Genomic DNA, 23598 nt, shown 5'->3' with positions numbered 1-23598 from the left:
CAGTGAATAAATTGCTGATTTCTCTGCATCTCTCTTTGCTATGACTCACATGCAGTTGCGTGCTGCAAGGTCTCTGTGCACAAACTTCTTCTGAGCCAAATACTCCATCCCCTTGGCAACCTGCAGCCCAAAGCCAATCAGATCCTTCACAGTGGGGTTCTAAAAAAAAAAATCCCACAAGAACATGACAAACATGCTGAATTAAAACACTTGGAAATGTTTCACATAGATGAAACAGATGGCTATACATAAATTCATCATCGAATGATTAATTTCCACTGTTTTAATGTAAGCGGTCTCACCCTCTTCTCGCAGCGGATGAAGTGCCGCAGATCCCCGTGCTTCATGTACGGCAGCACCACTAGAGGGAGCCCTTCCTGAGGCAGGAGGATGCCCAGCAGGGAGAGAACATTGCTGTGATGGAAACCCTTCATTATGATGCCCTCCTTCAGAAACTGCTCCACCTCCTCTACATCTGTTATCCCTGGGATGAGAGAGAGAGAGAGACAGAAAGAGAGAGAGAGAGAGAGAGAGAGAGAGAGAGAGAGACATTCATACATTGGCCTACTTGAAAGTAATAGTCCATTTCCAGTTCATATAAATAAATGTCCGTTTTGTGGACACACCTATCACACCTACAGAAACTCAAACTTCATCAACAGAAAATCCAAGGAAAAAGTAACAAGTCAGAGTACTGGACACACTGTTTGATTGACAGGTGATCTCTGGGAAGTGCAGTGCAGAAACACTACAGCAATGAGCGCTTAGCACCAAAGATGCCGCCAAAATAAAAACAAAACAAGGATCTCAAGGATTACCACTTAAATAACAAGGCCAGTTACTGATGATGATGAGTACTGACCCACATGACAGTCATTTCCTATGGGGATCAATGAGGAATCTCACAGTTACAGTACCTATGCATGAAGTCTAGTAATCTCTACACTTAGAAACAACTGTCTAGTGTTTTCCTGAGGTGCTTTAAAGGAGATATGACTCACTGTTCAATGACTTGACAGCACAGTGGATTTCCCTGTTGTTGTGGTCTGTGAAGTAGCCATGATAGACCGTGCCAAAATGACCTGGAGGAGTGAGGGACAGAAGAAAGAGAAGAGAGAAAGGCAGAGAAAGGAAAGGATTACTGCGGTTTCTTCAAACTATCACAGTTTATCCTTTGCCTTCGTGCATCGGTAAACAACATGCAAGACTGCATACTAAGTCACACACAGACAGATGGGTTCCTTACCCTTCCCGATGATCCGGTGGTGCTGGACGACGAGCATCTCAGCTGGAATGAGAACATCCTTCACCTCCTCCAGCAGCTCTGGCCTAAAGCTGGAAATGGAGATCTTCTCTGGGGGCATAAGGGGCGTGAGGGTAGGATCCATGCTGCCTGCAGCGTAGGCCAGGCTGGGAAAGGCCACCGGCCCCGCCAGCGGGGAGGGGGGACTCAGGGATACTACTGTTAAGAGCCAGGGGCAGGAGGGTTACTTGTTATGAAGGGATTTATACAGACAGCAGAGAGTGTATGAAGATTATAAGGATCTAATTCTGTGGAACGGAGGCAAATAAGCAATACATAGTTATAGCAGGGTGTGTGATATGTCACCTCTCCTGTAGTCCCCAACAGGCGACATCTCCACATTGCTGGTACCAGAGCGGTTAGCGTTGTGGGCCAAGCGGGTCTCTACCATGGAGGCTGAAAAACATTTCACAACACATTTTTGTAATCATCAACCACCGAATAAGAAGACATGTACATCCTATGCAACGCTAGGGATGTTCTAGTTGAAAGAGTTGTGTAATCCATCCCAAATTCCCAGCCGCTGCAGGTTGCAGTTGTATAAACAGGTCTGGTCAAGGTCCACACAAGAGAGAGGAGCTCACCTTTCTTCTTTTTCCTCAAGTGCTTCATGACAACGAAGGCCAGCACGGCCCCGGCCACCAGGGCCGCCAGGATGCCCAGGACGATTCCCACCATGTAGTGGTTGCTGACCCTCAGCACTGTGCCGACGTTGTGGACCTGCCCGTTGATGGAGATCTGGAGGACCCGGTTACAGTCCATCATACACAACGAATAACATTAATATTGCAAATCTGACCCTTTTCCCTTCTAACCTTCCCATTAGGAAAGCATCATATTATACCGTTTCAAGCTGTTTATATAAGAGCGACTGTGTTGGGTGTCATTTATACTAGCAATGTATACTAATGTGCATTGTCTCTGTCAAAGAAATTTAATAAATAAATAAATACATTAATAAATAAGGACTACCACTTCTACTCGGGGTCACACCTGCATGGCTGCGAAGCTGTGGGTCCTGCATGTGAAAGCATAATAGCTGGCTAATTTCCTTGCATTAGACCAACAATACTGTTTAAGCCTGACGAGTAAGTTAAACCAATCTCTTCTATTACATGACTCTGACACTGAGCTAGTGAGCGGGCCCCTAGTGGGATGATCCTGTATGTCTGTCAGTTAATCATCATCTGAACCTCCAGCCTGACTGACCTTCACTGGCAGTCCCTCACTGGGGATAGTCATGTTTTTGGGGATCCTGCAGGTGATCTCATTGTCCAGGACTTTGGCATCACAGTCAACGCCTGCCACAGTCATAATGATGGTCATGCAGGAGCTCACAAGGTTCAGCTTTTGATGCTGTGTACAGACAGAGAAGATTGGAAAATAAAAAATGATTTAAAAATCTACAATAAATATGACAAATCCATTTGTAGAATTTAATCTCATTTCATCATACAATATGTGGAATTCAAATCAGCACCGCCCTTACATGTAGTGACACTTCGTCAAAGCCAGGGTACAAACTCAGCACGTGTCCCTCTGTTTCAAAGGGTATGGGCTCGCCGTAGGGGTGGTAGGAGAACTCTTTGTTCCACAGTCCCACCGCTCCGTCCATGTCGAAGGAGAGCTGTCCTTCCTCCGTCTCGTCCCGCGGGAACACAGGAGTGACGCACTCCATCCTCGTGGGCAAGGACTTGCCTTTGCACTCCTGGAACAAAATAAAGTGCATACACTTACAGTAAAATGTGAGCGTGTGTGTGTGGCATAGGGTAATCAAGTTATTGGACAAAGATAAAGATAAATGGATTTTATCTACAATGAGATGATTATACCCTGGTCACAGGGCGCAGGTGGCTCTCGTTGGGTTTAAAGCGGATGATGGTCCGGTAAACAGAATCCAGGTTCCTCCCTTCAATCACAATCTTTGAACCCCTGCAGTTCAAAGACAAAGACAAATACGAGTGATGGTTACATTTTCATAATGGCGGGGCAGGCTGCAAGCAAAATAAATAATTTTCTGGTACATTTGAATATATCACGTGAGAAAGAATATGACATAGTGAGAGGCTCACTAACTATCCAATTATGTAAATATCTATCCTACTCCCTTTGTCTTGATTTCCAGATCAAAATCAAACCAAACTGATCACAAGTATCAAAAGACAATAGAGGACAATATCGAAAACATGCAAAGATGGTATAATAATAACCATATGAGAGCATATAAAAAGAAGTAATACAAGCAAAATACTGCAGAACAAACAGAATAGATAGATAAGCAATAACACATGTTATGTAGAGAAGTGTGTGTGTGTGGAGTGTGTGTGTGATTCCCTCACTTCCCCCAGAAATGGGCATGCTTGATGTCTCTCTGGCCTACCTGTCGAAGCTGCAGTCAGGCAGGACGGCTGTAATCTTCGGGTTCTCTTTGTAGTAAAACACCTTGGTGGTGAGGACAGGAGACTTGTCGATGAAGACGCTGAGTGGGACGTCCCTCACCTCTGAGATGGGCTGGGACAGACAGATGATGGAGGACACATTGCCTTTAGGGACTGTGACCCTGCAGAGAGACAGTGGGTTGTTTCAGTCTTTGGATGCCAAGGGAGTTAGTGTGCAGTTTCTCAAACCATAATTATTCTACACACACGTTGGAACAAGTACGGTTAACAGACAATGCAAATAAAAATGTTTCGTGCAGTGACATATTTTCTCTACCCCTAGAAAGTAGGACACCTACACATAGTTGTCATGCCAACAGTTACTTTGAACTTTACAACAACTGGAGGTCAGTGAAGTGATCAGGCTGAAAACAGAGGAGGAGAAGTAGTTCCAGACCGCACCTCTTTATAGGACAGGGCTCGTCGTTCAGAGTGACTCTCCTTGTCTTTCCAGCATCCAAGTGAGGCCCGGTCACAGTGATGAGCGTGCCCCCCACACGAGGCCCGTAGTTGGGCTGGATCTCTGTGATGTTGGGAATCTGGAGGGGAGAGTTTATCAAGCCATGTAGGTAAAACAATGTATTGTCAATGCAATGCAAGACAATTCTTAAAACAGAAGTGAAATTATCTCACCCCATTGGCAGATTTTTAAAACTCAGTACAGGATTAAATGGCAGAAGAAGATGTATATGTGAAGGTGTATATTATTTGCAGTGTGTAATGTTGTAATGAGGAACTAAGTTGATGAGAAGAGCCAAGATTACCACAAACGTGAACCCTGGCATCTCTGCCTTCCCATCAATAGAGTAGCGTCCCTCCACCTTGCCCTCATGCACTTCCACTGTAACGTTGACCGGTTTGGACAGCCCAATGGCCCCGGAGCGGATCTTACACACCAGGCTGAGGAGCGGCACAGCAAAACACTAATCAGCATGTCTGTGGCAAATTACCATCACTGCAACATCAGCCACAGTAGGATTTCAAGGTGAGTTAACACTCTGGAATTCCAAACAGCATTAAGAGGCAAACGCTTTCTTCTGCTCGACAGGTTACCTTTGCTACTGAAATACAGCTTTCGAGTTAAATCAACTCACTGCTTTTGAATGAGATTGTCCCTACTAGAATTAGGTCTTCTCTGAGTTCATTAAAGAAAAAATCCACGTTTAAACACTTTATAAAAACAGCTGTTGGACCCATTTTGTTGTAGTTTGCAGTAAATGGAGTCAGTGGTAAACGTCAGGTTTTGGTGTCAGTCTCTCAGAATCAAAGAGTAAAGCTTCTTTCTAGTCTCGTCATCATACAGAGAGAAACCCATCATAGAAGAGGCAGAGACACCAATTTCTCCACCAGCAGTAGCAGAAAATAGACTAGAATGCAATGCAGCCATAAGATATGTTGTGTTATGACAGATTGATGATAACTAACAGTGTAAAAGTATCTGAAGGTGGATTTTTCCTTTAAATTGCTATGGTATATACCTAAAACAAAGACTGAGCCCTGCACTGATACTCACTGTGTGTTGTTGCTCTTGAGCGGCAGCACGGCGCAGGCTGTCAGCCCTAGTCGGACCTGGTGGGTTCTGGAGGTGATAGCAGGTCTTAAGGGGGACTGGAACTCCCATCCACACACCGTTAGCTCTGTTTGGCCATCAGGGGGCGCCGTCCGTGGGAAGAACTGTGTCAGTAAAGCAGAATATATAGCACCGCTTTAAAATGAAATGTTAGCAATAGTTACACGAAGGGATATATGTATACTTCTAGATTCAGAACAGGCCCAACGATTACTGAACTCTCACCCCAGTGATGCCGGGCGGGCAGGACTCGTTCCTCCAGCGACTGTGGCACTCGCTCTCCCAGGAGCATTCTCCGGAGCACCAGCCGCAGCCCATGAACTTGGGGGCTGTCAGACACATGGCACAGGTCAGGAAGTGTTGGCAGCCCGGCCCTCTCTGGGGCACCTGAATCATCTGAAACCAAGAGATAACATGTAACATATTCCAGCTTACTGCCAGGACAAAGATCTCCAGGTGCCTTCTGGTATTTCATATCAATGTTGTGGCTATGGATATGTTCGCCCTGCCTCCAAACTACTACTATGAGTAATATCATGTTCATTCATTGTCTTTACCCACTTATTCCTTTTCAGAGTCACTGGGCAGAAGGCAGGGAAACACCCTGGACAGGTTAACACACGTAGACAATCACACTCACATTCACACCAATGGGAAATTTAAAATCTCCAATCCAGCTGACTTTAATTTGTTTGGAATGTGGAAGGAAATCGGAAACCCACGCCAAGAGAGAACATGCAAACTCCACAGCCAGGAGTCGAACACAGGACCTTCTTGCTGTGAAGTGACAGTGCTAGCCACTGAGCCACTGAGCCACCCCATGATATCATATAAACTTCACTAAATCCGATCTGAAAGATTGCTTTACTCTCTCATTCAAAGAAATAGGACTGCTCCTGTACCTTGTCTCCAACCACGAAGAGAAGATACTCTGATGAGTACACAGCAGCAATGGAGGACACCCTCTGGTTCTCTACCAAAGAGTAATTGGCAAAGATAATAGGGCTGGATCTTGTCAACACAAGCTGCCAACACACACACAACAGATTATCATTAGTACTGGATTGCATTAATACAACAGTCAACAGTCATTTTTGAATCTAATTAAAGGTATTTTTTTAAAGAAGTCCCGGACCTGCAGCAGGCGTCCGGTAGAGGTGCCGATGTGGGCCACGGTCTTGTTCTCTATGGTGGTGACCAGCAGAGAGGTGAGCAGGACGTCTCTCATCTGCCTGTTGAACAGGTCCACTCTGTAGTAGGGCTTTGACACCATCGTGGGCTGGTCCCGGCATGTGGCGTTGTTCTCCATGCTCTAGTACCAAAGGCCAGAGGCAGCAGATGATACGGAAAGGAAAAAGTAAGGATTGGTCTAGAAAAAACACTCAATATTCTTTCAACTTTTATTTTTTTAGACTTTTTTTATTTTTATTTTCAAAGCAAGGGTTCTCCTACAATTTATGGTTAGTTTTTCAGATACAGTAAAAACAGACCGTGAGGAGTATGACCTCCTGTGCTGCTGTGGTTACTGTGTGCCCATGGTTTAGTCAGGTTAATGTCAGAAAACATCCTTATATGAAGGCTATATCGGTGTTTTAAAATCACATTTTCGTTCTATGATGCTTTTTACAAGAGTAGAGTCAGCCCAGTAGAAATTAACATGTCAACAGATTATTTGCATTCACAGTACGGTCTTTTCCACTATGTTGCTTTAAAGCCAACTAAACTGTATTGGCTTAAGCGTAGGAGCTCATATTCTGTTGGTGCCACTGTTGCAAAATCAAATCTCCAACATCCAATTTTATTAATCAAGTGGTTACTTAGACTATTGCTTGACAGCTCCTGGCTGCAGAGTATGCATTCACAAATCCTAAAGACTTCCAGATTCTCGTAGAAAAGCATTTTATATATGATTACCATGTTTGGGCAATCACTCATCCATTGATCATAGTGTGCAGATCTGTGCAACAAAATCAGTCAAAAACAGTTAAATCAATTATTTAATTAATTGATTTTTTTAATCAATTAATCAATTAAATCGACTGTTTGATTTTGATGCACAGATCTAACCTAGTAGTCCAATCTAATCTCTTCATGGAAATGTGCCGATGTAGGACGACTATCCAGCTGTTTGCTTGGGTTGGCTGCTGCCATTTTAGTGGTTTACAGGTTGAATGGTTGCATTTGAGAGGATAAAAAAAACTCAACAGGAGAAAAATGCAACAGCGTATTATGAGGTTACAAGGCTTATTTGGTTTGGGCATTGGCAGAAGGAGCTGCACCAGTCACCACGGCAACCAGAGAAACAAAGTTTTTGACACACCAGAAGCACAAGGTGAATCAGTTTTGATAATATGATCATTTTCATTATTGAAGAGGCCATTGATAAATGATTATGTGCTGCACTCCTGACAGAATGAATGCCTTGTAGCTATAGATACAGAGTGGGGTGGAGCATTGTTTATTTAAAGGGAGTCTTCATGTTGACACTGGCTTACACTGATGTCTCTTAAGACAAAAGTAAAAACAAACATGTGGCACGTTCAAGATTTGTGTTCTCTTAAAAACAAATTAAAAACAAACCTAGGCCTATATAAAAGTTTCCTTCATGTGAGGTGTTTTGAAAACAAGAAACTGGGAAAGCAGAGAGCAGTGAAAAAATACTGGAAGGTTATGCCTCCTCCACCATCCAATCTCATGATGTAAGCCTGCTGCTTGGGGAAAGCATACAAAGAGCATTGCTATTGACTGATGTCACTCACCTCTGCTCCCCAGAGGAGCATAAAGCCTACGCACTAATTCAGTTTCCTGACCTAAAAAGCTGAAGAAAAAAAATGACTTGGGAAGCTGAAGGACAGAGACTATAATTCATCTTCTATAAGGTGACAACAGAAGATGAAGCGGACTAAAGTTCAAAAGGTCAAGATACTATTTAAGCACCAAGAAATAACAAGTCTCCCAATGGTAACACCTCTGAAACACCACTGAAAAATAGTATAACAGTAATAATAATAAGTGAGATGATATTTTCATTAATCTTGTGCCCAACTAAAAATTTGGAGTAAAATAGAACAGATTTCACTGAGAGCCCATTCAACCCTTTTGCCTCAATAGTAGAAAGAGGTTAGATCCAAGTGTTCTTGCTTCACGTGCCAACTGACACTGATGGCCAAAAGTTGACTCGATCACGGGTTTCCATGGTTTCGAAACATCTAGGGAGAAAAAGCAGCAACAGAGGGCGTCGGGACAGACGGTGTCGCATGAACCATACAAATAAAAGTGCTCTTTGCGTCATTCAATTCGATGACTGTAATGCCTTAATACGCTGCTGGCTTACTCAGAAAGCGCACAAACATATTATATGTGAGGCACAGATGATGTTATTGGCAGCATTTGTGTTTTGAGCTGCTGGGAGAAGGAAGAACCAGGATTTCAGATTCTTGGACAATCCAGTTGGCAGGTCGCTCAGTATTCAGACTAGCAGCCAAGGGCAACACAACAGTAAGAGGCCTCAGGACTCAGGAGAATCCCATACTTCACTACTCCAGGTGGAAACTGTATCTGCTAAGGCAAATAAAGGACAGAACATCCTAAACAGCTTGTGTTTCACTAAACTATTCATTTAAACCCATTCCAATCTTTCAGCAGCACAATGGCTGAACACAAACTGCTGTGTTTCAACCATGAGTCAGTCCAAGAACATTGAGATGCTACTGTCTCGAGCATGCCTAAATATTTATGACATCGGTAGAATACTTGTTACCAAAAGATCCATTTAGAACAACTAACATCACTTCACAGTATTGTTTCTGACAAGGACACAACATCTGTTTTCCAACCACAAGCTCAAAGGCACAACATCCAAAATGTATGTTTTAGTTCTGCAGTTCCAATAACAATTTCTCAATACCGGGAGTTCTTGGGTCTCATACTTTCCTAGTGATTTACAAATTCTCAAACTGGCAGTCATCTACTTTAAGTAAATTCGGGACCCGACCCCCACCCTATCCTCAACCCTCAACCCTCACCCAGCAGTCAGCAGTCAAGGACATGCAGGAAAAAAATGATTATGGGAAATATGCATGGCATCTAAAGAAATATACTTTTTTGCCAAGAGAATTAATAACCAATGCTCACTTATTCCAAAAAATATATAGCCAACTAAAGAATATGACCTTAAAAGGATGTTGAAAATCACATCAAGCCAGTTATGTAACTTGATAAGATAGTATTAAATATGTTCCCACAGAAATTACACATACTTCATTTGATTGACAAGATCAAATCAGCAAAGTCAAAAAATACCCTCCTCCTGTCTGACCTGAGAGATTCACTCAATGATGCAGAAAACAAGTCATAAAGCTAACTGGCCTTACTCCCAGTTGGCCTCCTTCCAATATTCATTCAGCCATTTACTTCTGCATAATGACAAGTGTCTAAGCCGACTTTTTCCATATTGTTTTTCCATCCAAAAAGAACTTTGTATCCAGTGGGTGTTCTCCTGGATTTAGCATTGAGTGCACACTGAGTTTTCATGCAATTGGTTCCAGTTTCATTCCTTAGCCTGCTGGGATGCAAATGACCTTAACAGTATTTCAAAGACAGTCTTCTTAACCACAAAAAGTGTGTGAATCTTGATAAGCACTACAGTTCATTTTCTGTTGGACGATATTATACAGGATGAAGAGGATGTACATAAAGTAAATGATCACCCCAGGCCAAAAAGACGAGGAGCTGAACATTATGTAGGGCTCAAAAGACAATAACCAAGTGTAAATCTGCACAGTAGTGCACAACTTCGATGCATAATCAATGTTGTTGCAGTGTAGCAAGATGATCCGTCACCCCTAGGTGTCATCCAGCCAGGATCAGTAGCAGATTAGACCTTGGGCATTTCATGCCACGTTAAAAAGACCAATCCAAGGAACTCTTATTAGTATTCATTTACTTTACTCTGTTATATATTCATATTAGAAGGTTAAAAACAGTGACTTGTAAGTCTTATTTATTTTTTTTTGCCTTATCTTTTGGTCACACCTTATTTGGATAGTCCAGTGTTGATACTCAACTTCCTATCAAGTGACTACAATGTGTCACTAAAAAGTCAACTGAGTTTCAAGTGATACTCATACTTGTGTGAAAAGCAGATAATAGGTACTCAATGTCTGGGCTAGGGTTAATCGTAGGGTTGGGGTTAATGTTAGAATTAGGGTCAGGGTTAGGGTTAGGCTAAAGTCAGGGTTAGAGTTACACAGTCTGTGGAGATGCATCCAGTAGACAACTAACCCTAACTCACACATTTTGTCACCTGATAGTTGGATATCAACACCGGACTGTCCAAATAAAGTGTTCCTGTGCAAATCAAACTGAGCAAATTGAGGTTTAGACCACCATTGCTTGATTTCATCCAGGACACTACACTGTTTCACTTTGCCATGTTTATGCACATGTTGATAGTAAGAGTTAGTAACGGCGACACACCCACATGTTATTGAACAGGCCTTATCACAATACCTGCACTCTGAGCAAACAGTCATCCTGATGAATGGATGGGAAATGGATGTGATTCAGAGAAATAGCTATGAACAGATAAGATATGTCCTATTTTAAGTGAGTTAATCGGAGGGTCAGTAGTCTGTATTGCTGCCAACACATTAACAACGATGTTTCATAAGTTGTGGATCACCTTATCCAGCAGACAATATAGCCTCCCTCTAACAGCTCTCCATGAATCATCAGTCAAAGGCTTAGGTCATGAATTAGTCACACTGGTACCGTCTCATTTAAAAAGGGACAAGACAGTCTATGGACAGGAGATACAAAAAAAAAAAAGGTGTTGACCTATTAACCACTTTAATCAGTGTGAGTGGCTCACCTCATGGGGGCAGCTCTCACAGGGCTGGAAGTGGCAGAGCCCTCTGGAGAGCTGCTCCGGTCCAGACTCGCAGCAGTCGTCCACCCCGTCCACGATCGCCTTGTTCACGTTGTCCATGGGGAAGGCGCACAGGGCCGAGTCATGCTCCGTCACCCCGTTATCATCGGTCACAGCGAAAACCCCATAGAGGATGTCGTCTTTCTCCTCCGCCCCCAACTCTTCTGCCAGCTCCCTGCCTGCCTTCCCAAAGTGGGCTGCCTGGACCACGTTGTACACTACATCCTTATAGGGTTCGCTGGCCACGTTCCTCCTTCGACGTTTCGGCTCAAACCGACACTCCAGGATCACCTCGCGGTACCTCTTCATCTCCCATTCATTTCGCGGGAGCCGGCCCAGGCGAGTCTGAAATGGAGACGATTCCTGATCAGGACTCTCTCTCTGGACAGACAGGAAGTAGACAAACTCCTGGGTGAAAAAGCTGTAGACATACTCGATATTGTACGTCCTCCGCAGGCCAGGGAGAACCGTCAGGCCGCGCACATCGCTGTAGAAACCATCCTCTGTCGCCAGCGGCCGGCGAACCGATATGGACTTCCTCCCATAACGTTGGGTCACACTGTCATTGACAGTGGCAGCAACAAAGAAGTAGACAGTCTGGCCCTCCTCCACCATGGTGACTTTGGTACCAAGAGGGCTGGCCAGACAGTCGGGGCAGTAGGCAGCTGAGTTTGATTCCTTTCTGAACAAACATTTAGAAAGAGAAGGCGGTTCTCCATTTGTGTTAAGTTGGTGGAAATGGCACACGCCATATTGAGAACTTCCACAAGAGTATAAATACATAAAGAGAGTATCCAACAGTAAGACTTTGTTGTCCGTGTTCTCTAAGAAGTTGGGATCCTTGTCAATGTCACACAGATCGCATATCTTACACTCCGGGCTCCCCACCGGCCCGGTGCGAAGCTCCCACACCTTCTCCAGGCTTCTGTTGACGGCTTCGATCACGTTCTGAGAAGCCACGTACACCTCCTGGTACAGCGAGTTGTTGACGATGTTCTGGATGGGGCCGCGGGCCTGGAAGAAGGGCATGGTGTAAACCACTGAGAAGTTGACTGGGCTGGTTGCCATCGAGGGACAGTTGGCCGAGGCAAAGGCCAGCAGAGTCTGGAGCCAGACACATGTCCCCCACCGTGTGGTCCAGTGGACCATCTCCACTCTGGGGCGCAGGGGGGTGACAGCACAGACAACGTTAGGTTACCTCCAGGTCTGATGCTGGGACAAGAGCATCCTCAAGACCAGCCGCTGATACCTGAATAGAGGAAATTACAGAGTAGATAAGTCATTAAATCACTGAGCAATTATTTACACTACAAATATTCTACAAAATTGATCTACCATTATTCTTCAAGTAATGTTACATTACCTGCAAGACGATGAAATATTGTTTTTCTGACATGCTATTTGAGGGCGAGTGTGCCATGTAACTAAACAGAGTTGAAATCAATATCAGTCCACTTATGTTCAATGCTAAAAGCCTAATAGAGTCAGGGTGCCAAACATTTTGGTTGAGACAGTAGGGATTATGATAATAAATACATGTGGTCATAAAGTGCTTCAGATAAAAGCTTTCTCTGACTCACCGCAAACAGTGAGGGGAAATGTTTACATAATCATAGAGAAACTGTGCTGGTATTAGTCAGCGTAGTATATTGTGTATGAAACTGTATTCATTGTGACTTCCTGCAGAGGTCATTCATTGCTGTCTGGCTATGTTTATGCATTTCTAGCTAATCTGCTATTCCTAATCTGTCACTTCTTTCCACTCACAACTGAGTCAGGCTCTTTTATGCAATCAATGTCATAGTAATGGACCCGGTTTATGGTCTTTGTTCACTATTTGTTACACAGTTTATCTGCTGGGCTTCTATCCAGTTTTCTTCACAAACCCATCCTGATCAGTCTCATAACAGGAGTCAACCAAATAGAACCGTGTCTTAAACCCTGAGCCTTGTCCTCACACTGAACAGAAGTTGTTGGGTGGATCATTAACCAGACACATCACAGTACGGCCCTGGCCTCTCTACTTTGCATTCCTGTCACAACCACTACGTGCCTTTCTGGGGGAAAGATGCGCACGGACTGATGGTCATACAACGTGCGCCTTTTAAAGTCACAGGTGAAGAAGGAACGACCTGTCTGTTCGTGTCGTTGAATTTCATCAACTCTGATTTCTATTGGTAGGTGGGCAGCGGAGGGACTTCGTACTGATGGATATGTTTATGTGACAATGGCAGAAATCCTTACTGTTAGCAGTCATATGGGAAAGTTTGAAGCCAAGAGTCTTGTGTCTATACATCAATAATTCATAGAATCCCACTGATGACGTGTTACATTTTAACGTTTGCAGCTCCATGTGAAACCTATTCATGGTTAGAGTTTCAAAGCAACTAAGACATGGGTATACATATTAATGGCACTGATTGACTTTCTTCATGTTCATGGTTAATAAAGCAAACGGTTGAAATTGAGTTTCCATTCATTATGCTATAGGGCCATTGTGCTATTTACAGACTTTAGTAAAAGCTACATTTGAGTATTTCTCTGGCCTTCACAGGTGAATAAAAGGCATCCACTCAAACCTGACATGATGATTTTGAGTGACACTTTATGATGATGATGATGATGGTAGAAAATGCCATCATCAGGCTTTATTATATGGCTGGCATCATTATCATCCTCTTCAAACCAGTAGATAACCAGCTACGCCAAGAAAATACTGTTTCTATCAAGACAGAAATGCATTATGGGATGATGGTGACACTAAGCATTGTTCTAACCAATTTGTAGATATTACAATTGCATTTTGTGATTTTTGTGTGTAGCAACTATATGAATTTCAGGTTTCCCTTTCCCCAAGTTGACTTTGACTTATGTTGATGTTGACTTATTTATTATTATTATTTAGTCTTTTTACTATTTTATTTTATTATTTGTCTGTCTCTTATTCGTGTAGGTCTGATTTGTTGGACCATATTCAACAATAATCTGAAATGAATTGTAGTAGTAGTCATGATAACATTGTATACATCGTATAACACCCAAATCAATTCTGACAATTGATCCTGCCTCCAGTCTAGTCTATGGCTGTACTTCTATGCTTTTGCTCGTTTCTCATTCTAACAGTTGAAGGGAATGGTGTCAGTGCATATTGACAATCCAAAAGTGAGAAGCGGTTTGATTCCAACAGCCGCCCAAAACCTGAAAGGTTAGACAAGGCAACACCTCAGTAAACGTTAGGAAGTCCAATTTCTGCAGTAGTAGGGCAGAGCTGTCTGTTACACATATTGAGCATATTTTTCCCAGTTATAAATTTAAACTTTATTCTTTCACATATCACTCTCACATTACTCAGGGCGCAGTTCAATGACGTTGGCAATCCCCTTATATTTTCAATGTCCAACACACACACACACACACACACCACATGCAGACATACCACAGCCTATGACAAATGACACATTTCCCTAAGGAAAAACCACTAATAGGCTACATTCCTTACTCAGTAGTGAGTTTACAGTTAGGTATTTTTTAATCTCCAATGGTATTGTTATGGGATTTTCTGTGGAATTATGTTTGACCTATAGTAACTGTATGATAGGCTATTTTTGTTTTGCTGTGATATCTACAGTATCCTACAAAAATGTTTTACTGGATTAGACTACTATAGTTCTTGTCGTGACTGTTACTTCCCACACAAATGTCTACAACACATACAGTAGCTGGCTATTAGCTGCTTACCTGTACAGGTCAAGGAGACTTTCCTTTTCATTGAAGCAATCTATCCACTGCCAGTGTTGCTCCTTGGCTGTCTGTAGAATAGCGCAGGGATGATGAACTACCCTCAGGTAGATTTAGAGTTACTGTAATCTAATCTAATCAGTATAAAATTCTGTTGATACTCAGAGCCTCATTGTCCCATAAAGCGCTAACAATGTAAACTGTGTTAGTTTCGGATCTAACTTCTACTCTCAGTATGACTCGGTCTTCTGTCTCTGTTGTGCTGCTGCTTGCTCCTCCCCTCACCCTATCAGATACCAGCAGTAATTTAGCCACATTTTTATTGGTAGAATAGTGTTTACCCGCCTTTAGGCTGACATACACCTTCATGTCATAAATCGAAAGCAAACATCATCATAGTAAGTGCTTATCAAACTGATGTGAGTGGGGGATATAGGGACTTGGGGGGTGGGGCATAAAAATGAAAGCTTTCTGAAAATATAATTGGTTTATGTTTATATTGGTGGCTGTTTTCCTCATGCTGACCAAAAAATATATTACCCACCTTTTTATTTACCGCCATATCCTATTGACTAAGTGAGCGTGAATCACGGTTACGTTCACAATTTGTATGATCTAGACTAAGTCTGATCATTGCTTTTCTATATACTTATAGGCTACCAACGTTTCAGGCCTACTGGTGTGACCTTGTCATTTCCCTTAAGAAAAAGAACCATAGTAGGTTAATCCTATAATAAATTTTAGGATAGCCTACAATCAGATAGCCTACCATCAGAGATAAAACATACCATAAAAAACATAAGACACTATAAACCCACATTTATAGTGCCTATAGTGGGGGGGGGGTTAGGGAAGAAGCCAAGAACAATGGGCCTACATTAGAGTTGCCAAGAACAAGTGGTATTACTATACGTAACACCACTGACAAACAGTCATCAAGATTCAAAAACATGACACAGAATCTGTCCAGAAGCCTGTTTTAATACTAGTCATTTATTTATACATATTAATACAGCATTATCATAACTGGGATTGTGACACAGCATCAATAGACCAACACTGCAACAACCTCCAGCTGTGTTACTTTCTATTGGCTTAGCACAATGGCCGTTAGTTAAGGCATGAACAGTGCAGGCAGATGTGAAAATGTTGAAATCCTCAAGTTATGCAAACCTGGATCCTATGAAATACAATGAACCTTTATGATTAGTAACAAACAGAAATGATTCACCCCCCAGTTTCCCTGTGTTATCAATACAGAACAGATAAAACACAATATGACTATCTAAAGGAAGAGAAACAACATGATTGCCAGTGACAATCCTTGCAAAAATTGATATGGTATGTTGAAAAGTTAGTAGTCTTACATTAAGATTCCTTTACATTGCATAACAATGACAAGTCTTAGCACAAAAATTGACAACAGTGATTATATTATAGCAAAATGAACACATTCCTCTCCCAAGTGTATTGTAGGTAATGAATGTGCATAGAGGTAAAATGGAACCAAGATGACCTATGATCAAAATGACACAAAAATTCATTTAATCAGGGTATTATTGGCCACCATAGTAATGCAAAAGATGACTGGAATGTAGTTAACCCATATCTCGATAATATGTCCTATAGCAAGAGACCGTATATATTGCATTACAGAATTCCAGTTTTTTGTATTCAAAATTTCTTCTTGATTTTTAAGAACCAAGCTAGTAGCACTAAAACAACAAAGCCATCATATTTGATATTTTTGGAAGGCATAATAGCTCTATTACAGTAAAAGAATGTATGAAACAACTTCACCAGCACGACAACCACCACCATTTTTATTGTTATTACTTTATAGGTGGAGTGGCTGATGCTGCTTCCATCTGGACCTGTGCCGCTAAACCAAATTAAAAAGTATAAAAATCTTAGCCGGCTAAAATATAGCTTTAATTTATCCTCATTGCAGCATCTAGTCTGAGTCTGTACGTTAGATCAGTAGGATCCAGAAGCAGCGATGCATAGCGCTGTTATTGAGATGTGGACACCGCACTGAGTACCACATTATCCATAGCTGTTGTTAATACGCGGCCAGTCAGTGTCCAGCTTTATATTCTAGGACAGGGGTGTCAACCATGTGCCATGAAGGGCCGAGAGTCTGCAGGTTTTCGTTCCAACCAAACACCACAGCAGCTCATTTCACTGATTAGCACATCTTCAACCCAGAGAGGAGGAACTAACCAGTGAAATCAGCTGCTGTAGTGTTTGTTCGGAGTGAAAACCTGCAGACTCTCGGCCCTCCGTGGTTTGAGACCGGCTGTTCCAGGAGGTCAGCTGGGCAGGGAGGGCTCAGTATGTGAGGGGACTGAGGATGAAGAGGCGGTCCTCCTCCTTCCTAATCCACTTCAGCAGCTTGTTAACAGCAGAAATGGCCAGGGCCTTGGTCCCCAGGGGACTGAAGCAGAGGTAGAGCTCGAAGCCACTCGTCACCTGGGGAAAGAAAGAGGGTAAAACGGGACAAGACAAGGGGCGGGACAAGGGATGAACAACACTGACGGTCAAAATGAGCAGCAAGCAGATTACTATTTTCAACACAGCAAGAACCTCCATGGTCCCCAGGCTTACCCATGCCAGCAGATTTTCAGTTTCACCACAGCGGTAGATGGAGCGGAGCGGTCTGGTTGGGTGGTGCAAGCGGCTGTGAAGGTCTTGGTACAACCCCATAAGCCTTTCCTGCTCCTCCTCAGACTGGTACACCCCAGGCAACTCGGGGCTAACAGGAGAGAAATGGAGGAAGAACTACAATTATTGTTTGAATGTGAGAAAACAAGTAGTATTTCAAGTTCATTCATGTTCATTAAAACTATTTTGAATGCTCAAATGTAACCTCTTCGCAAATAAAATATGTATTTTCACACTGTGTACAACTTTTGCCATCCTTTTGAGTGCTTTGACATAAACTAGTAGCACATGATTTGTTAATAAAAAGGAGAGAGGCTTTTTGGATAATCACTTTACAGACTCTAAAGGGCCTGAATGACAAACTATTACTCAATGTCATGCTCTAAATCTTATTTTGCTCTATCTGTGTTTTTAATATTAATAATACTATCTTTAATGAGTCCTGATATATTGTTGTCTATTTATACCAGCCTATTTATGGTACCCCTTGGTTGTTTTTTATTAGGGTGGTTTTACTTATTCTTATTGTAATATTTTGGCACTCTAATTTCTGAATCATGTGAACATCTACCAATGTCCTCACATGGTCTATTTTGACTAAGGAGTAGCCTAGCCTACTACATGGCTTGCATTTGTCTCTTTTCCATTGTGAGATTATTTCTACGTACTATTGTCATTACAGAGACTATTATTGCTGGTGTAACATTTCTAGTTGTGATTCATTCCATTTTTGTATAGCTTATAGTTTTTTGGTGTTTATTTCTATACCTATTTGATTCTTGATGTTTGATGCAGTGTATACATTTATGGACGCTGCTAGTAATCTTTTCTGATTGCTGATTAACCTTTTGATTGACGCACCTGGCACATACACACGGTTGTGCAAAGATGATCTTTTTAGAAAACTAGAAGCACTCCCACAGTGTTTCAGAATATATGGTGCCCACCTGGTGTACAGCCCCGAGCTCTTTGATTTGTACAGGAAGTGGCGGAGCTCTGGGATGCCGACCTGGGCCACAGAATAGCTGGGACATTTAAGCGCCTCCTTCAGGGCCGGGTAGGCGCTACGCTTGCTGAGCCTCTCCAGGAAACGATGCTTGCAGTCAGACAAGTTAAAAAAGTCCTCGCGGTCGGTGGAGACCAGGATGAGACAGAGGTCAGACGCCGGTTCCAGGTAGGAGATGTGCGCGTGGAAAAATCCTGCAGTGTTGAACTTTGGCAGACAGATGGGGGTCCAGCCTTCGCCCTCCCTAAAGGACGAGGAGGAGCCGACGAGGTTGAAGACCAGGTGCAAGTCTATGTGGTGCAGGTACTGGTCCTTTTTCCTCACCAGGGTAACCAGGCGGTCCCCTGCCAGCAGAATGGAGAAGACCAGGCTTTTGGCTTTGGCGGCCTGCAGGCTGGAGGAGACCACGTCCCTGGTGGAGCTGGCCAGGGGGAGGCAGGTGACGGCGCTGAGGAGCAGGGCGGGGTCGCGGTCCAGCCGGCGCAGCAGGTTGTCGGTGAGGTGCTCGGAGCCGGCCAGCAGGCGCCGCAGGTCGTAGTTCTGCTTGCGCTGGAAGATGTGGTTGAGCTGGGTGAGGGTGAGCAGGCTGACGATCTGGTAGTAGATGTACTGCAGCTCCCGCATCAGCTCCTTGTCTGACTGACAGGTGCGGGACACGCCCACCAGGACCAGCGGGCTCTTGCTGAGGAACACCACTTTGTATCCATCTGACACGAAACATGTCGACAGAGTTAACATTGATTCAAAACATTTTTTTGTGACATGTTTCATAAAATGCACTTAGACCTTTTTTAGAGCATTTGGGTGGTCACAGTGGTACCTCTGATACGCATCATGAACCCACAGTATTTCCTCACCTGCATGGATGGACCGGATGATGTTCTTCTCAGCCTCAACGAAGGAGACGAGGGCCATCATCACCCCCATGGTGCTGGACAGAGCCTCCTCCGTACCGTAGCGGGAATAGATCGGCTTGCCCGCCTCGCTCAGCACAAACACGTGTTTTCTGTGGCTGCGCCACGCCTCGCTGGACACGTCCTCCTCCTTAGTCCTGCCCTCTGCCCAGCTTTCCTCCTTGTTCTGCTCCTCCTCCACGGTGTCCTCCTCCACCAGCGCCTGGAGCTCCTCTGCAGACTCTCCCGATTTCCCCAGTTCAGAGTCTTTTCCAGCCTCCCTTCCAGCCTCTTCCCCCGTCTCAGCAGTCAGATCCTCAAAGGACTGCGCATGGACGAACATGGCACTCTTCTGGCCAGCACCTGCGTAGAAGAGGGAACAGATCATCATCAAATCATTCCCAATATAATACAGCTTTCATGGATGTGTAAGGAATAAATATTTAGGCCTATTCTTTGTTTTGGTGTAAAGTGCTCATAAATCTAAACAATGGGATTGACAACTTGGTGTAAGCCTCAGTGTAGAAATAATAACCCTGTGTTTTTTTTAATTTAGAGAAAACAAGAAAATAATAGGCTATGTCTGACTAAGTCAACAATTGCATTACATTGCTAAAATGTAGTGTCTATTTCCAGATTTAGAAAAGCATCCCGGCAAAATCAAATCAATTCTCACTCAAGAATTGGGACCATGATTGTGGATTTGTTCAAGCTGGAGAGGACAGACCTGAGCTCTTGTGCTGCTGCAGACATGCTTTCACCATGACACACTCACCGGTCTTGTGCCAGACTTAGGTCATGAGATGTCTGTATCATTAAAGCTGCTAAGAGAACATGGCAGAATTTCCTGAGGGAATTCTCAGATTGTTGTTGAGCGAAGGTATGCACTTCTTTTGCTTAACGAGTTCTGGTACTAACTGCTGAGCGTCAAAGTAATCATGCCGGCCAACTTCAAGACCAGTGACATGAATTTATCACCCTGCTCTTCTAACCTTTAGGAACATTAGGACAAATTAAGATTCTAAATAAATTAATTGAAATAGAATTTTAGAAAAATCAGGGTGAAATCCTGCTTTCCAGTTGACTTTCTCATTGTGCCCTAATTTTGACAAAATTAGCATGTACAATGTTCTAAGGCCCAACTAGCTCAACAAATCTGCAAGAACACTTGGTGTTCAGATGACATCATCATTTGATACAGTAGAACGTCTAAACTAAGCATTTTGATTACTTAAAGCACAGTCCCAGTTTAATGCAGTTTCTCCCTTAAACATTAAAAAGTTAAGCTAAACCAGGGAGGCAAAGCCAAACTTAGTATCTAGTCCACTGTTACAGACTCACAAAACTTCCATTGGGCTATTACCCTTTCATATAAAACTTGCTCTAATATCACCTAAACCATGATAAATCCTTTATGTAACTCATCCTTAACCTCTATGGCAGGCGCTCAGATTTAACAAATGACACTGACACAGACTAACCAACGTTCAGAATCTACCACAAACTGAAGAAAACAGCTGGAATAGCACCACCTACCAGAAATACAGAAAGCAAGCCACGCAGATGAGAAAAGACAGATTGTGATCATGTGCTCAGACATTCCTACACACCTTTACACAACCAGCATGTGCATGTGCATGTGCACGCACACACACACACACACACAGCATTCAGTACGAGTCCTATTCATAAGGTTGCATGGTTAAAACTATGTCAAAGTGGGTAGCCTACATGGGGAACTTATCACATGATGAAACTAATTCTATTCTGTTTTTTAGTGCCGAAGTGTTTCCTGGCAAGACGTGGTTAGAAGGAAGTGTAACAAGGCAGGAATGTATGCTTTTCACTCATGAGAGCTTACGAATAACTATCATTCTTATGTCTTATGTACGTTTATGTCAATGTTATGTTTATGAATCCAGTGAAAACCAATATTATTACAAGCATAGCCTATTGCAAGTATTTCCTCTTTCTATTTTACAGAAATTTGGGCAATGCAAGTAGCAGTTATTGAACAAAAAATTTGCAGTGTCAGAGTTAGTGGCACCACAGGCTGAGGCCCACTGAGGGAAAACATTTTTTTAATTCAGTATGGTGATAGCACTTTGCAGAGTACAGTTATAACACTGAAGTCAACACATGTTCACTTATCCAGACCTCAGCCTTCCAACCTGACCTAAGAAACAGGCATGAGTGGTGGTGCAGATTCCACTGATAGTGCCTAGTTGTTAGGATTTAGTTGTTGCTACATGTAACTAAAAGGTATAGAGTACTTAAGAATGAGTGTTCATACTCAATACAATTTCAATACTTTTCACTGTTCCCAACATTTGATTCTTCCGAACAGACGTCAGTTGCATGGAGGTTCAGATAATCAAGATTTATATGCGTCTTCAGAAGCTTCAGATAAGCTGCAGGCCTGACAATGTTGTTAGGCCTGGGTTGGTGTTTGGACAAGTAGACCAGATTTATACTGGGTTAGTGACAATGTGCTAAAAGCCTAAAGACTGAAGGTGGGCCTCACCTGGTTCAGTTCCCTCCACCAGACCTGGTGTGGGGCTGTCGGCCCTCTCAGTGCGAAGGCGGTCCACAGGTGCCAGGGTGCCATTCTCCCATGCCACAGTCGGCCTGGGGACTTCTTCTCCATCCATCACTGCTACTCAAGGCAGGGACACACACCTGAACACACAACAACCAGGGGGACCAAAGGTCAACAGTTTCCGAATCAAGATAATGATTGAAGAATAAGATGGTTATGTTGTACACTGCAACTGCTGACACTTTTATTATGACACAGCTGTCGTTCAAGTTTTGAGGTCTGACTTTATCTTTGCAATGAATGCTAACTTTAAACTTGTGAGCTAAGCTGTGGGTTTCACTCCTATTGCATCAAATATCACCTGACAACAAAATCAGAGCATATTATGACAGAGGATAACTTTTATCCTTAACATTTCTCTTTTACGTTAAGCACATTTCTTGGTGTCTGACACTCATCAATCTCAGCGAGGGGTCAGATGTGCTGATACAGCACTTGTATTGCTCTTCTGATTGCTAACTTTAGCAGATAACCGACCTAGCTAGGCTCAGTTTCGACCCCTTTATCTAGCCAAAACGCGTCCATTGCTCGTTAAATTATTACCTTTCATTTCCGGAACTGTGTGCATTTGGGCGTTGTAGTCAACAACTCCCTTGTTTCAGTTAGCTAGCTAACTGGCAGAGAGAGGAATAGTTTTGTCTTGCCAGTCACCCCTGCCCTGCTACAAGTTGCGGAAGTATGAATTGTGGGATATGAAGTTCTCGTTCAGGGAGCCGTTCCCGGAATGATAAAAAGCGAGATGTGATTCAAATAAAAGCTTCATAAAATATTGTGAAATATCTGTGAGTCTGGTAACTGTATGTAGAAAGCTATTTCCTAAGTTGGTGCTGCTATTTACATTTACTTCCTTGATAACCTATAAACTTGATGGTGCATTTCAGTCACTCGTAAATTGCTAAATTCGGTACATTTGGAATTAAGAGGTTCCATTTTACGTTGGCAGGTTAATTATTAAGATCCTGGTACAATGCATGTTCAGATTTCACTCAACACTACAAGAGTTATTTTCTGTATTTTGAAAGATATATGGGTTTTAAGAAAATACATTTCTTGCCGGTACCAATTTATTTGTATACATTTGTTGAAGATGTAGCCTTAATTACTTGTAATTTGTTACAAGAGTCAAAGTCAAAGTGTTTTATTTATCAAATGCACAGTATCACACAAGGTCATTCTGAACAATAAAATTGTTAGGACAAGGCAAGCAACAACTACGTAGTAGGCATAAGAAAAAAAGAAAAGAAAAAAATATCAAATACTAAATGTTAAAAAGAGTCACAAATAAAACGAGTTGATTGCGGAGCCATTGTCAGTGCGACCTTCCTACGGCGCACCCGATGCTGCTACATGCTGCTAGAGGCATTATAATGCTTGTTTTATGGTTGCATGAAGCATTAACACTAATATGATATTGACCGATTACTTGTTACTTGGTAAAACTTGTTCACAAACCAGGGC

At 42.8% G+C, this 23598-nt stretch overlaps 2 protein-coding genes across 2 annotated transcripts; both read right to left on the bottom strand.

The window, feature by feature from the left end:
* Nucleotides 1-45: 45 nt before the first annotated feature.
* On the bottom strand, nucleotides 46-12389 carry LOC144538321 (macrophage-stimulating protein receptor-like). The gene is made up of 17 exons (XM_078282387.1): nucleotides 11184-12389; nucleotides 6447-6623; nucleotides 6214-6336; nucleotides 5537-5707; nucleotides 5255-5415; nucleotides 4506-4641; nucleotides 4144-4280; nucleotides 3684-3863; nucleotides 3136-3235; nucleotides 2793-3011; nucleotides 2513-2659; nucleotides 1888-2041; nucleotides 1610-1699; nucleotides 1247-1462; nucleotides 1002-1082; nucleotides 303-484; nucleotides 46-159 (listed from the first exon to the last, which is right to left on the bottom strand). Exons 1-17 carry the CDS (start codon nucleotides 12387-12389, stop codon nucleotides 46-48), a joined length of 3594 nt encoding a protein of 1197 aa, XP_078138513.1.
* Nucleotides 12390-15949: 3560 nt separating this feature from the next.
* Nucleotides 15950-22907, bottom strand: LOC144538322 (protein SAND-like). Its single transcript, XM_078282388.1, has 6 exons — nucleotides 22684-22907; nucleotides 22066-22220; nucleotides 19506-19904; nucleotides 18590-19355; nucleotides 17586-17733; nucleotides 15950-17450 (listed from the first exon to the last, which is right to left on the bottom strand). Exons 2-6 carry the CDS (start codon nucleotides 22190-22192, stop codon nucleotides 17310-17312), a joined length of 1581 nt encoding a protein of 526 aa, XP_078138514.1. The 5' UTR covers nucleotides 22193-22220; nucleotides 22684-22907; the 3' UTR covers nucleotides 15950-17309.
* Between the last annotated feature and the right edge of the window lie 691 nt (nucleotides 22908-23598).

This window comes from Centroberyx gerrardi, unplaced genomic scaffold, assembly GCF_048128805.1.
Source record: "Centroberyx gerrardi isolate f3 unplaced genomic scaffold, fCenGer3.hap1.cur.20231027 Scaffold_111, whole genome shotgun sequence".
NCBI classification, from domain to species: domain Eukaryota; kingdom Metazoa; phylum Chordata; class Actinopteri; order Beryciformes; family Berycidae; genus Centroberyx; species Centroberyx gerrardi.
Note: the sequence above shows the minus strand (reverse complement) of the source record. Positions and strands in the feature narration are given on the sequence as shown.